The following is a 12,238-nucleotide window of genomic DNA, read 5'->3' as shown; positions in this document are numbered from 1 at the left end:
TTAAGATGCAAAACCTCATGCAGTTTTTCTGATCTAGTTAAAAGTCTATAGATGTATTGATTTTTGGGTTGATGATAGACTTTAATGAATTTACAAAGCACTACTCCATAAATTACCACCTTATTTATCATCACTCCTGTGACCCAGACGTTCTACTTTAACACATGTTCTCAGGACTGGATGACGCTATAAACATCAGTCGTGGTAGGACAGTCTTCAGATATCACGCCCTATCAGTCTGGAATCATTTACTGAAACTGAACCTGATAGGCCAATTCAGTCTTTCTGACTTTGGCTGTAACTGTTGTATATAATCACTACGAGTTTTTCCTGCATAGAGATTTGTAAGGCGGCCGCCTCCGTCAAAAATATCGTGCCGACAAAATTCTAGTACTTGTTTCCTCAGTACTCGGTGGATTTGAATCAATACGGGATGTCCTCAAAGTGCTGTGAATAATTTAATGTCGAGTAAAACCAGTTGCCTCCTTTTTTCACATAAAAGGTGGCAGCCCTACAGATGAATATTATCTCTTTTACATCCCAGCACACCCAGTTTCTTGAAAAGTCCCAAAGTTAACGATACATCCGTCGTGTATGTTTTTTTTTTTTTTTTTTTTTTTTGCAGAAATGTCTCAAATCACAGATTCTTTTAAAAACAGAGTTCGCGAGGAGGAGAATCGCGAGCACAGGTGAAATAGTGCAGAGTGCAGACATCATCAGCTTTTCTAATATGGGGAAGAAAAAAAAAGTTAATTCGACGAGATACGGTTAATTTGTCAGGACTGAAAGTACTAGTGAGTTAGTTACTAATTCTCAGCCACAAGTGGAAGGTGCCGGTGGAGGAGAGGATCAGAGCGCGAGAGAGGAGTCAAGGTGAGAGTACCAAGTCTTTAGGAGTCTATTAACGAGTGTATTAAAGCCGATGTTTATTTATTTAAAACGTGAGCTCTGTTTTTATACTGACATATGAACTTTCTTTTTTCTTGTAAGGTTAATGTTAGGGTTTCTTTCCCGTTTTTCCCGTTAACCGTTTTTTCTTCTACCATATACTTTTTTCTATTTTATGGCGGTTGTTAAACGGCAACCCCGTGCAGTCACGAACATTCATGTTTACAGGACTGGCCCCACCTTTACAGTCTAGCAAGAGGTAAAACGATTTGTGTACTCCCCGTCGGGGAATCGAACCCCGGTCTTCCGCGTGACAGGCGGAGATACTGTCCACTATACTAACGAGGAGAGACAGGGGATATGACGTGAACACATGTACGGAAACCGAGAACGGCCATGCCCCTTTTTATTTTTGCACTGTTTTTGTACATAATGTACACACAGATGTTGACAAAAAACCATCAACAGTCCATTGACTCGCCGGATTTTGTCACATGACTATTTAGATCATCTCCTCGTTAGTATAGTGGACAGTATCTCCGCCTGTCACGCGGAAGACCGGGGTTCGATTCCCCGACGGGGAGTACATGAAACGTTTTCTCTCTTGCTGGACTGAAACAGCCGGGCCAGTCTTATGAATATATATCCCTGACTGACTGTTAACTATGTAGTCCCAAATGACTCCAGCACTAAGCTTTTAGAGGAGGAGGAAAGAAATAATTTTGGTGCAGTAATTCTTTCATTCCTCCTCCTATGCTCAAAATTTAACAGGTTGCCATTTGTGTTCTAATACTGCCATCTAGTGTGCGCTTAGACAAACACGCCACATTAAATGATGTAAATGTTATTGAAGTTACATTTTTCTCAATAAGTTCTTGCCCATAAAAAAATTCTGACATTAATGATGTCAATATTCCTTACCTCAATTCATAGGTTAAACAGGGATGATAAGGTCTTTAGGGTTTCCCCTCAGAAATGGATGAAGTGGTAGCACCCAACACTTCAATTACGTCTAAAGACAATATGCCAACAAATTTAAACATCTTATAAAATGCCAACACTGTCAATGTGGGAATGTTATGTTGGCATCTTAAATTAGTGTTGGGTGGTACCACTTCATCAATTTCTGAGGGGAAACCCTAGAGAAATTTAAATACTTAAACGCCTTAAACTGGCCCCACTCTTAAAATCCAGCAAGTGAGAAAATAATTCATATACTCCCCGTCGGGGAATCGAACCCCGGTCTTCCGCGTGACAGGCGGAGATACTGTCCACTATACTAACGAGGAAGTGACGCAACTAATCATGTGACCAAATCCTAGAAGTCAATTAACTGTTGATGGTTTTTTTTGTTGACATCTATGCATATATCATATACCAGTGTTTTATGAATGTGAAACAGCGAAAATTCTGAAGTGACTAAGCTTTGTAACAACTGTAGTAAAAAGTGCTGCTTTGGAAAACGATAACTACAAATCCACATTGGTGTATTTAGATAATATGTTGTTTCTTTCACTCCTTCATATCTTCAAACACTGAACAAATGTACTTAGTTACTTTAATCACTGTAGGAGAAGAAACAAATTCAAAATTCTTCTGATCACGTGATAATGTTATATATTAGTCTTCGCTTTCGAATGTCATCTCTCCTCGTTAGTATAGTGGACAGTATCTCCGCCTGTCACGCGGAAGACCGGGGTTCGATTCCCCGACGGGGAGTACACAAATCTTTTCCCTCTTGCTGGATTGTAACAGTGGGGCCAGTCCTCTAAACATGAATGTTCGTAACTGACTGTTATCTCTTATAATACATCCATGCCCATAAGTCCGCATATCTGCAGACTTTGCCTTAGGACACTGCCTAAAGTTCATAGCGTTGTGACATTAAGCACGGGTTCGCCGTAGTTACCAGGTGACGCCGTGAAGCGTATAAAAACGTTTAGCAACCGACATAAAATGGAAAAAAGTATATGGTAAAAGAAAAAACGGTTTGCATGAAAGAAACAAGCATGAAAGAAACAAACCCTAACATTAACGTTACAAGAAAAAATAAGTTTACATGTCAGTATAAACACAGAGGTCACTGGTGATTCAAGGCCAGAACTGTGTGTAGTTATCTGTCTTATGATGATATGATGATTAAGTCTGCTTTCATCTGATCTGATCCAACGTTATTGTTTTATTTACAAACAGGGGGCTATGGAAGGAAATAAAAAATGTAAAATCAAAAGTCCTAAACCCACAACTGTATGAAACAAAGTAACGTGACACACTTTCCTCTTTATATCAGTTTGAGCCCTGACAGCCTCTCACACTCAATCACTCACGAGGTGACATCTGTTCATCTGTGAGGGTTCAGGATTTAGGCTTTTTAGCGGGGACATTGGAATTGGGCCATGGACTGCTAAATGGGCAGAATAAAGTGTCAACTGTCCTGCCACGTTAGTATCATATAAAACAGCTAAAAGCCCACAGCCTAGAGAGCCTGGAGAACACTACTGACCAACAAATCAGGGTTACATTTATATAAATACATATCTGAATGTAAATTAATTTTCACTGACATTTTGTAACTCTGATGTTAATATTTCTTTTGGTTATTTGTTTTATTTCCTGTACCCAGGTCTCACTTGTAGATGAGATCTTGATTTCAGTCTGATTAAATGAAGTATAAATCAAAAAATAAATACAATTCCTCATCACTGAGCTGCAGCTTTACAATATTTAGTTAATCTCACTTACACTACCTGTGTATAACCAGCAAATATTACATCTGTTTGTGATAATTAATATGCAACTGCAACTGCTATGCAACTTTTTCTCCAGCCTTCATGTATACAAGCATTGGTGGGGCTTCACTCAGCTTGGTCTGTTGTCCTGACAGGAGCTGGAGCAACCAATCAGCTTGCAGAGCAGGTCTGCAGACACTGTGCACTTTGGTTGTTAAAACATTCTTCAATAAACCTGACAAGACGCAGAGACGATATACAGACTGATGTTTTTATTTCACAGTGAGGATATAAAAACAGATTATTTATCTGATTGTCAGACAAAGGCTTTGCACTGATCATCAAATTCAAACAAAACACAGTTAACCCAAGTGTTAAAGGAGAAGTCTGGTGTTATTTCCTATTTTTCTTATTGTCAACAAGTTCAATTTTAAGACTAAAACCAACAATGCTTTTTCCATCTTTCATTACTTTGACTTGCCTACACAGTCTGTGGCAAATTATAAGGTGAACGAGGTACTCTGCTGTTCACCTGCCAATCGTCACAATAGAAGAAAACATGACTATCACCATGGTAATGTTCCAGAGTGATAAAGTCCTGTGTCAAAACAGCAGAGCTGTGTTTTGGCGCCTGAAGAGCCTTAAGACTTAAAGATCTGTCACTCAAACTAAAATCAGCTCTTGTACGTCCTCCTCTCAAGAGTGAGACGTATCCAGCTTTACATAAACAGACACAACCTGTGAATAGGATCCGTTCATTGTTGGTTTTCATTGTTGACAATAAGAAAAACAGAAAATCACCAGCTTCATCCTTTAAGAAGAGATGACTGACAGTTTGGAGAAGAGCAATAAAGGGAACTGGCTGCTCCATAGTTCTTATAGAGATTTAAAGCAGAACCGAACAGCAGTTGGTGCCGTGTTCAGTTTGAGGCCGATCACTACAATAGTTCTGCATCTGCATCACTAGCTGCTGCATCGATAGTATGGGCTCCGTCACTAGAGCAGTATTATAACAGAGATTAGCTGCTGTTTGCTCATTAGCAGCATGAAGGGAAATACAAGCTACAATAAATCTAAGTCTGAGGACTTTAACAGTCTCTAATTAAATAAGATAACTTCCTATATAATGAATTTATTACAGATCAATTAGCCCCTAAAAAGATGTGAAGTTACAGCAGCTCGTGAACTGAAACAACCTCAGACTCTGTGGTAATTATCACATCCCGACTGAAGAACTCACTGTGCTTGTTGTTTATTATTGATTTGTCTTTATTTTGCCATTGATTTATCGGTTTTATATGAGTAAAGCGTGGCTCTCAGTGCGTTAGCATCACTGACTCTGACCACACTTTCTCACACCAGCAGTGTCCCACCATGTGAACATCAGTCTTTGTGTTAAAGCCTATTTTCGTGTCTGCACAGATCAGATCCCACCTCAGTCCTCAGAGGAGAGGAGCAGTGAAGCTGGAGCTGAGAGAGTGAGCGCCGTGTCCAGTCAGAGCAGAGGACAGAGGGGGATTTCTGAGGGGGGGGTGGCCTTAGTTAGTGTTCCAGTATTCGAGGAGTGTCGAGGGTCTGGTTGCTAGGTTACCCAGAGGGCAGGTCTCCTACAGAGTCACTGTCATCAGAGCCCTTTGCTGCGCAAACATCTTGCAGGCCGACCAGAGACATGTCCGGCTGAATGTCTTCCTCGTCTGACTGCACCAGAGGTTCATCACTCTCCTCACTGCCCCCTTCCTCTTCTCGCCCCCACACTGCGCCCTGGTTGGATGGCTGGTCGTTTGTGGGAGGGGCTTGGTTCGTTTGGCTTCTTGAAGATTCAGAAGAGCAGGACTCGAGGTCTGGACCTGAAGAGAAGACAGCTCTTAGTTCACTAAGGCCCAGGCCACACCTCCTCCCTCCTCCCTGTGTTAGTCTTTGATTATGGATCAATAATCAATGTTTGACTTAATTTCATAAAAAATTGGATGGGGGTCAGAGAACAGAGGGTTGATGAAGCTTTAAAAACAATATCAAATCTCTTAGCAGCTACTGTGTGGCTGGAATTCTCTTCGGGTTGTAAAGCACCACTTGAGTTGGGGTTACCTGAGGTCAGTGATGATCCATGACTGATGTCATCACCAGTCGAGTTCAGGAAGTCATCCAAAGCCTCCTCATCTGAGATGTTAGTCACCGTCATCTGATCCAGGACACTCACATCAGCTCCTGTTTGCTCTATTCAAACACACACGATATTTATAAGGGGACATATGAGACATGGCGTTTCCATGGTGATGCATCATTTACACATCTGAACGTTACTCTGGAAAAGTACCCAGTCACAGTCTCCATCATGAACACCTTTTTCACACAGACCTGGTCCATGCACTTGTGATGAGCTGATTGGTTTAATACAGGAGACAATAATAATAATAATCAGAGCAGGTGAAACATTACAGAGCCTCACCTCTGTGCTGTAGGTATCCAGTGGACAGGTACTGCTCCACGTCCTGGTGAAAGGCTTCTTCGTAGACTTTCTGTCGTTCTCTCAGTTTTTGCTGCTGGGCCTGCTCCTGCTCTGCCACCTTCTGAGCATGCTCAGAGTTCAACTCCACTATGAAGAGGAAGACTCATTACTTCAGAGCACCCTCCAACTTCTAGAGATCATCACATCACAGCAGTTACAGTGAGAGAGTGTGTGTGTGCGTGTGTGTGTGTGTGTGTATAAAGGGGAAACTGTTGTTGTGGTGATGTGGGAAAACAAACGTCATGTGTTCACTTTGTCTCATGTCACATTTTGACTGAACATCTCAAACCCTTTATTGTGACAAATATACAACAACAGAGCAATGACAGAAGAGGCTCACAGCGCTGTCATAAGGCAGTGATGTGGTCAGTGCAGCAGCTCACCTTCCAGCGCCTCCAACTCCCTCCTGTTGCAACACAAACATCAGACAAGTTCCAAATAAAACACAATATTCATCAGTGAGCATCATCATCATCATCATTATCATCTGAGTCTGTGTGTGTGGTGTTTATGAATCCGGTTGTGTGTGAATGTGTGAGTGTGGTTAAACTCTGGTAATAAAAGAGAGATAACACGTGGGGGAGGGCGCTGAGCTCGGCTGCACTCAGACCTTTTACAAAGAGCTGTTGATTCTGAACTGATCATGTTGGAGGATGTAGTTTGTGCTGCTGTTGAACTGTATTGTGTTATATTTATGTTATATATAATCCAGCGTGAAGAAGACGTGTCATCTCATACCTCTTCTTCTTCTTATAAGCCTCCAGCTGGTTGATATGATGCTGTTTGACCGTCTGTTGTTCACACTGACAGCACAGAGTCTCCAGGTACACCAGCCTGCTCTCCATCTCCTCAAAGTCACCCTCCAAATGAGCTGGAGAACACACACACACACACACACACACACACACACACACACACACATTAAGCACTTTCCACCTATTATGTTCATATTCAGTTTAACACTATCAACCAAAAATATGTGCAACATTTATTTAATTCCATCTCACAGCACTAAGTGATTGGTCGGCTTTATGGCGGTGAGGAAGAAGAAGAGTTTGAACTTCTCTCTCTAACTCAGCTGTTTCTATCTGAAAATGTGCATCTTTATTTCCATATTTAAACAAGGTCATGTCTCCACTCTCTCTCTACAGTCAGCTGTTCAGAAACGTTTGTGATATCTGAGGTGCTCAAAACATCATAGGAGTTAGTTCTGGTCCAGTATTCCTACTCAGTGTTCAGAGGGGTGGTGTGATGACGACTCCGTCAGGGACTGTGCGGTCTGTGTGTTGTGTGTTGTGTGTCTGTGCGTTGGGCTCCAGTGCTGTTTTGTGTCCTTGTTTATCCATGAATGTGAGGAATTAATGAAGCTACACCATCTGTTACTGTTGGTGCTGCTGAAAGGCTTCATTACAGAGAAACATACCTATGTTGGCAGTGATGGCATCCAGCTCACTGATAAAGGCCGGCAAGCTCCGCAGCTGTTCCTGTAACTGTGTCAGAGCTGTTCTTCTTCTCTCCCAGTGCGCAGACAGCATCACTATGTCTCCATCTACTGCCTGACACACACACACACACACACACACACACACACACACACACACACACACACACACTGCAAGTCAGACAGAGCAGCTACAGCAACACAAAGCACACCTCAAAAGCAGCAGCAGCAATCAGCTGAGTCTGACTGGAGCTTCCTGCAGTTAACAGCTCACACTGAGTTCAGTTGTACTCAGCTGTTATTTACTTCAGAAACATGGCAGTGAGGTCCAGGTAAACAGTTGAAACTGGTCTGGATTTGTATATGCCCGAACAAGCTCTCCTTACAATACCTGAGAGAGAGCTGAAGGGCGAGAAGGACAATAAGATATCTGCTCTGGAGGAAGAACAGCGTGTCATTGTCAAAGACATCGACCAGGTGAAGAAGAAGATCGCTGAGGAAGAGGAGGAGAAGGCCTTCATTGACGACGCACTGTTCAAGCCCATGAAGATAAGAATGGAAGCTGAACAAAAGATCCAAGAGCTGGAGGAAATTCTCCAAGCAGAAGTCCAGAGGAGGCAGAAGGCTGAGACACATCTCACCAGAGAGACAGAAGAGACCTCCAAATCCAAGCTTTTCTATCACTTCACGGCTATCTGACTGTTGTTTACTGAAAATATCTACATCTGATATTCAAGCATCCATTAACACAGGTAATAATACTGCAAATCATTACTGGTGTCATTGATGGTGTCTAACAGAGAGAACTGGTCTTACCTCTGCAGCCTGAGCACAGTCTTTAGTTCTTTTATGGAGCAGGAACCAGTTCTCCTCATACCTACAGAGACAAGGTTCATAGACATAAATAAGCCTGTTACATACACATGAGAGCTGTTTGTAAACTGCCTGTGTGTTGTGTGTGCAGAGACCTGCTGAGGATTTCCAGTCCAGCACTGAAATGAGGAAGACTCTCTTCAAACCTGGACAACAGGAGAATCACACAGTGTAAACGTTCCTGTAGCATAGAGTAGATCATAGCAGGGTCACCTCTGTAGCTTCTGAATAATGTCAGCACCAATACAGTTCAGGAGAAGTCACCTCTTTTACTGCAACCCATGCAGCAGAGACAAAGTCAGGGCATCCCTAGGAAACTTTAACACACATGGTAACCCTCACCACCAAAGGTCAGTAAACCATGGAGGCAGCTGCTGAGTGATGAGTCCAGAGGGTCATTAGTGTCTGTCCCAGCAGCAGCCTGAGAACCAGTGGTGCACAGCAGCAGTACCATGAATGCAGCTGCTGTGTCACTAAAACAAACGTTTCAACTTTGTTTGAAGAAACTTTGAAAGGAGCTATATGTAAGTTATTGCTATAGCTACATAGCTAATGTTAGCATTAACATCTGTTTCTAGAAGAAATGTTGCGAGTTCAGCATCAAATGTCATTCCTTTACTCACCAACAGCTGTCTCCAGAGGTGGAAATAAAACACCAATTTTGAGTCTTGTCTTTGTCACACTGACTGACACTTTCTTCTACTGAAGTTAGCATGCTAACCAGTTAGCCGAGCCTGTCTTGTCACTTTCCAATAGCGAATCACTGACGAAGTAGTTGCTTGATGACGTATTATAACCTCTTGTATTGTAAACACAACGATGGCATCACCACCACCTGCTCTCCCATGTTCAACAGCACAGAAACTTACGTACAGCCCTTTTAACCTTTACAAACGAGCTCTGTGGAACTCTTATATCATAATCAACACACACATAAAATTTTACTGCTAACCTGGGTCTCCTCTTGATTTTGGTGTCTCTTGATTTGTCTCCAAGGGTCTTTAAACTGGGGAGGGAGGGAGGGGGAGAGAGAGAGAGAGAGAGAGAGGACTGTCAGTTCAGCAAGTATGTAGAACAAATGCACAGGAGCATGAATGACTTTTCACACCAGGTTAAAACACGCTGTATAGCAATGCACTGGTACAGTGCTTTATGTGATACAACAGTGAGCTTCCACGGCCAAACCATCAGGAGTAACTGGAGTTTGTTATGTTGCTCAAAGACACGTTGACACTTGACATGTAGACAGGAGGAGCTTGAGTATATTCCTAACAGCAGGCTGTTGTATGAACATCTGGAGCATCTGATTTGAGCCTTTGACTGTCTGGCTCATAATTACAGGCAAAGAGAGGCAGCAACATTTTTATTTACAGTTTATTTACACATTTGAGTGTGTAAAGAGACTGAACTTAAAAATAAAACTAAAGCAGAGACAGTTGAGACGTAGAAACATTTCCTGTATCTGTGAACGTGAGCACACATTATGATTCTTTCCCATAGTCACCAAAATAAATATTGGATCAGTTTTTCAAAAGCTACAGATCTTCAGAATATTCTGACACTAAAATGCAACTTTTCAGACCAAGCTGGAGAAAATTAACTTCATTTGAGAAATGACAGTCTCAGCAGCACAGATAACTCTCTGTTAGTTCTGGTTCTGGTTTCACTGCTGCAAATGTCACTTTGTAACCAGATAAACAGAGGTTTAGAGAGACTTACACATTAAAAACTTAACTTGTGTTTCTTTGCTTAATACTTAATACTAATATTATTTTTATTATTATTTAACTATTTTTGGAGAGAAAACAGAGTATTAGACTGATCTTGTACTGGGTTGATCAGATATCAACTAGCAGATAAAAAACAAGCGGCAAAACAAGGTGCAAATTCATACTGTATTGTATTGTTGTTTTGTTTGACAAGCAATCAGAACCATGTCCACTCAGGAGACAGGAAGTGTTTACCATTTCATACCACTGGCCTTGCTTGTAATGCCTCATCATTGGTATAAAGCATCTTTGGCTTGCGTAAAACTATATTCTGCACTGTAATGTTTATTGTCATTTTCTTTTTGTTAAAACGGATTTGATAAGACTGGTATAGAAAAAAAGTATCACAGAATCTGTATTGCAGTCAAGGTTTCACTATCATTTTTGACTGATACTCAGCCCCAGGTAAAGAGCAGCTTTTAAAGGCAGTACTGCTTGTTTTCTTCCGGCCGAGTATACCCGGGTCAATGGCCCGAATCTGGCCCATATATATATATACAGCATGATTTTTAAGATGCTACTTCCACATCTGGACCGGTTCTGGCGCGCACACAGAACCCCCCCCTGGTTGTCAGGATAACAGCCGGACTCTGCCCGGATGTGTAAGTATATGGGATAGACATATGTTGGCCCAGACGTTTCATTTTACTATCTGGGTTCATGTGAGCGCTCTGCCAGGAAATTATGGTAATAGGGGGGGAGGTTGGCATCACATTACTGACACAGAAACAGGAAATAATTTCTATTACGGCGGGCTCTTGTATTCACTGTCCTCCATTTAAAGTCTGATGAAAAAACACTCGTCACATGACCGTCAGCTGAAAGCAATAAGCAGGAACCGAGAGGCCGGAGCTGGTTAGGACGGAAACAGCAGTTCAGCTGAACGCCACTTTATCTTGACAGTTTAACTGTAAATGTAACTGACGACAATTTTAAATTCAGCGACAAAAGTTAACGTCACGACGCAACAGCAGAATTACGGCTGTGTTAGCTTTAGCTCATAGACTGTATAGCCGCTGTAGCTGGTGTTTCATTATTACATTATGACGAGGTATAACACACATCCATCTACGGCAATTATACAGGTATATGTGAGGTGGGAGGTTAGCCGCAGCTACTTATCACTAGCTAAAGCAGCAGTTAATTAGTCTATGGTTAACGGTGTCAGACTGAAGACCCACCCGGTTGTGAAGTCCTGCTGGACCATGTGAAGTCTTTCTCTGAAGTTTTCAAACATGATTCCTCTCGGTGTTGGATCCGTATCATCCAGAGCGCCAGCTTTAAGTGCACCATCAACACTGAACTGATTTACTCCACTGTACCAGTTTGCTGCTCTCTTACCCTACTGGTCTATGCTCCTAGCGCTGGTGTTAATTTTGCCCTGAACTAAAACTCCCAGGAAGTCCTCCACCTCTCCACTCCCCTCCCCTCCGAGCCTGTAGACCCTGGTCGCTCCTACACAGTAGGCTCATTACATGGTATAGACCACAAAGAGCGGGGTAATGTCAGCTTTACGCAGCCCAAGAAGGTGTGCCTGACAGGAGTAACTCAGGGTAGAAATAATCAGCATACTCCTTCTTCTTCTGTAGCAGGTTAGAAATGTTTGATGTACTGTGTGTAGCCTACTACCACCCTCTTCTGGCTCAGTCAGTGCCTCACAGTCCTGGAATGGGATCTGCAGAATAACCTGTATACACTTCGTCAAAACATGTCACATTTTGTGTTTCATTTGTTTGTTTGTTTGTTTGTTTGTTTGTTTGTTTGTTTGTGTTCATTGGTCTTGCTGTCCACAGTTAATCAGGACAGAAAACAGAAGAAGATTTTTAAAGAATGTTTAGTTTGAGTAATGTGATTTAACTGGCCTTGTTTACTCGACTGACTTTGACAGGTGTGTGACAGATTGAACACAAAGTGTGTTTGTGAGGTGTAAGAGTTGGTCTGACTATTCTTCCAAAGCATATTTCTTCATTTGGTGTTTTGATGCTTGTGGTGTAGCTGTCTTAACATGTGGCACCAAAATCCTCCACAGGTT

The 12,238-nt window shown here is 42.1% G+C and overlaps 1 protein-coding gene and 4 non-coding genes across 5 annotated transcripts; 2 read left to right on the top strand and 3 right to left on the bottom strand.

Moving 5' to 3' along the window:
- Positions 1 to 1,164: 1,164 nt before the first annotated feature.
- On the bottom strand, positions 1,165 to 1,236 carry trnad-guc (transfer RNA aspartic acid (anticodon GUC)). The gene has a single exon. It is a non-coding gene; the product is annotated as a tRNA-Asp (tRNA).
- A 164-nt stretch (positions 1,237 to 1,400) lies between these two features.
- trnad-guc (transfer RNA aspartic acid (anticodon GUC)) lies at positions 1,401 to 1,472 on the top strand. The gene has a single exon. It is a non-coding gene; the product is annotated as a tRNA-Asp (tRNA).
- Positions 1,473 to 2,105: 633 nt separating this feature from the next.
- Positions 2,106 to 2,177, bottom strand: trnad-guc (transfer RNA aspartic acid (anticodon GUC)). The gene has a single exon. It is a non-coding gene; the product is annotated as a tRNA-Asp (tRNA).
- A 358-nt stretch (positions 2,178 to 2,535) lies between these two features.
- trnad-guc (transfer RNA aspartic acid (anticodon GUC)) lies at positions 2,536 to 2,607 on the top strand. Its single transcript has one exon. It is a non-coding gene; the product is annotated as a tRNA-Asp (tRNA).
- A 1,262-nt stretch (positions 2,608 to 3,869) lies between these two features.
- LOC130172779 (dysbindin-A-like) lies at positions 3,870 to 11,607 on the bottom strand. Its single transcript, XM_056381697.1, has 10 exons — positions 11,388 to 11,607; positions 9,390 to 9,443; positions 8,533 to 8,583; positions 8,381 to 8,441; positions 7,547 to 7,679; positions 6,862 to 6,994; positions 6,507 to 6,529; positions 6,064 to 6,210; positions 5,703 to 5,831; positions 3,870 to 5,464 (listed from the first exon to the last, which is right to left on the bottom strand). The coding sequence occupies exons 1-10, from the start codon at positions 11,441 to 11,443 to the stop codon at positions 5,205 to 5,207; spliced, it is 1,047 nt and encodes a 348-aa protein (XP_056237672.1). The 5' UTR covers positions 11,444 to 11,607; the 3' UTR covers positions 3,870 to 5,204.
- Positions 11,608 to 12,238: the final 631 nt, after the last annotated feature.

The sequence above is a fragment of the Seriola aureovittata genome, chromosome 7 (assembly GCF_021018895.1).
Source record: "Seriola aureovittata isolate HTS-2021-v1 ecotype China chromosome 7, ASM2101889v1, whole genome shotgun sequence".
NCBI lineage: Eukaryota > Metazoa > Chordata > Actinopteri > Carangiformes > Carangidae > Seriola > Seriola aureovittata.
Note: the sequence above shows the minus strand (reverse complement) of the source record. Positions and strands in the feature narration are given on the sequence as shown.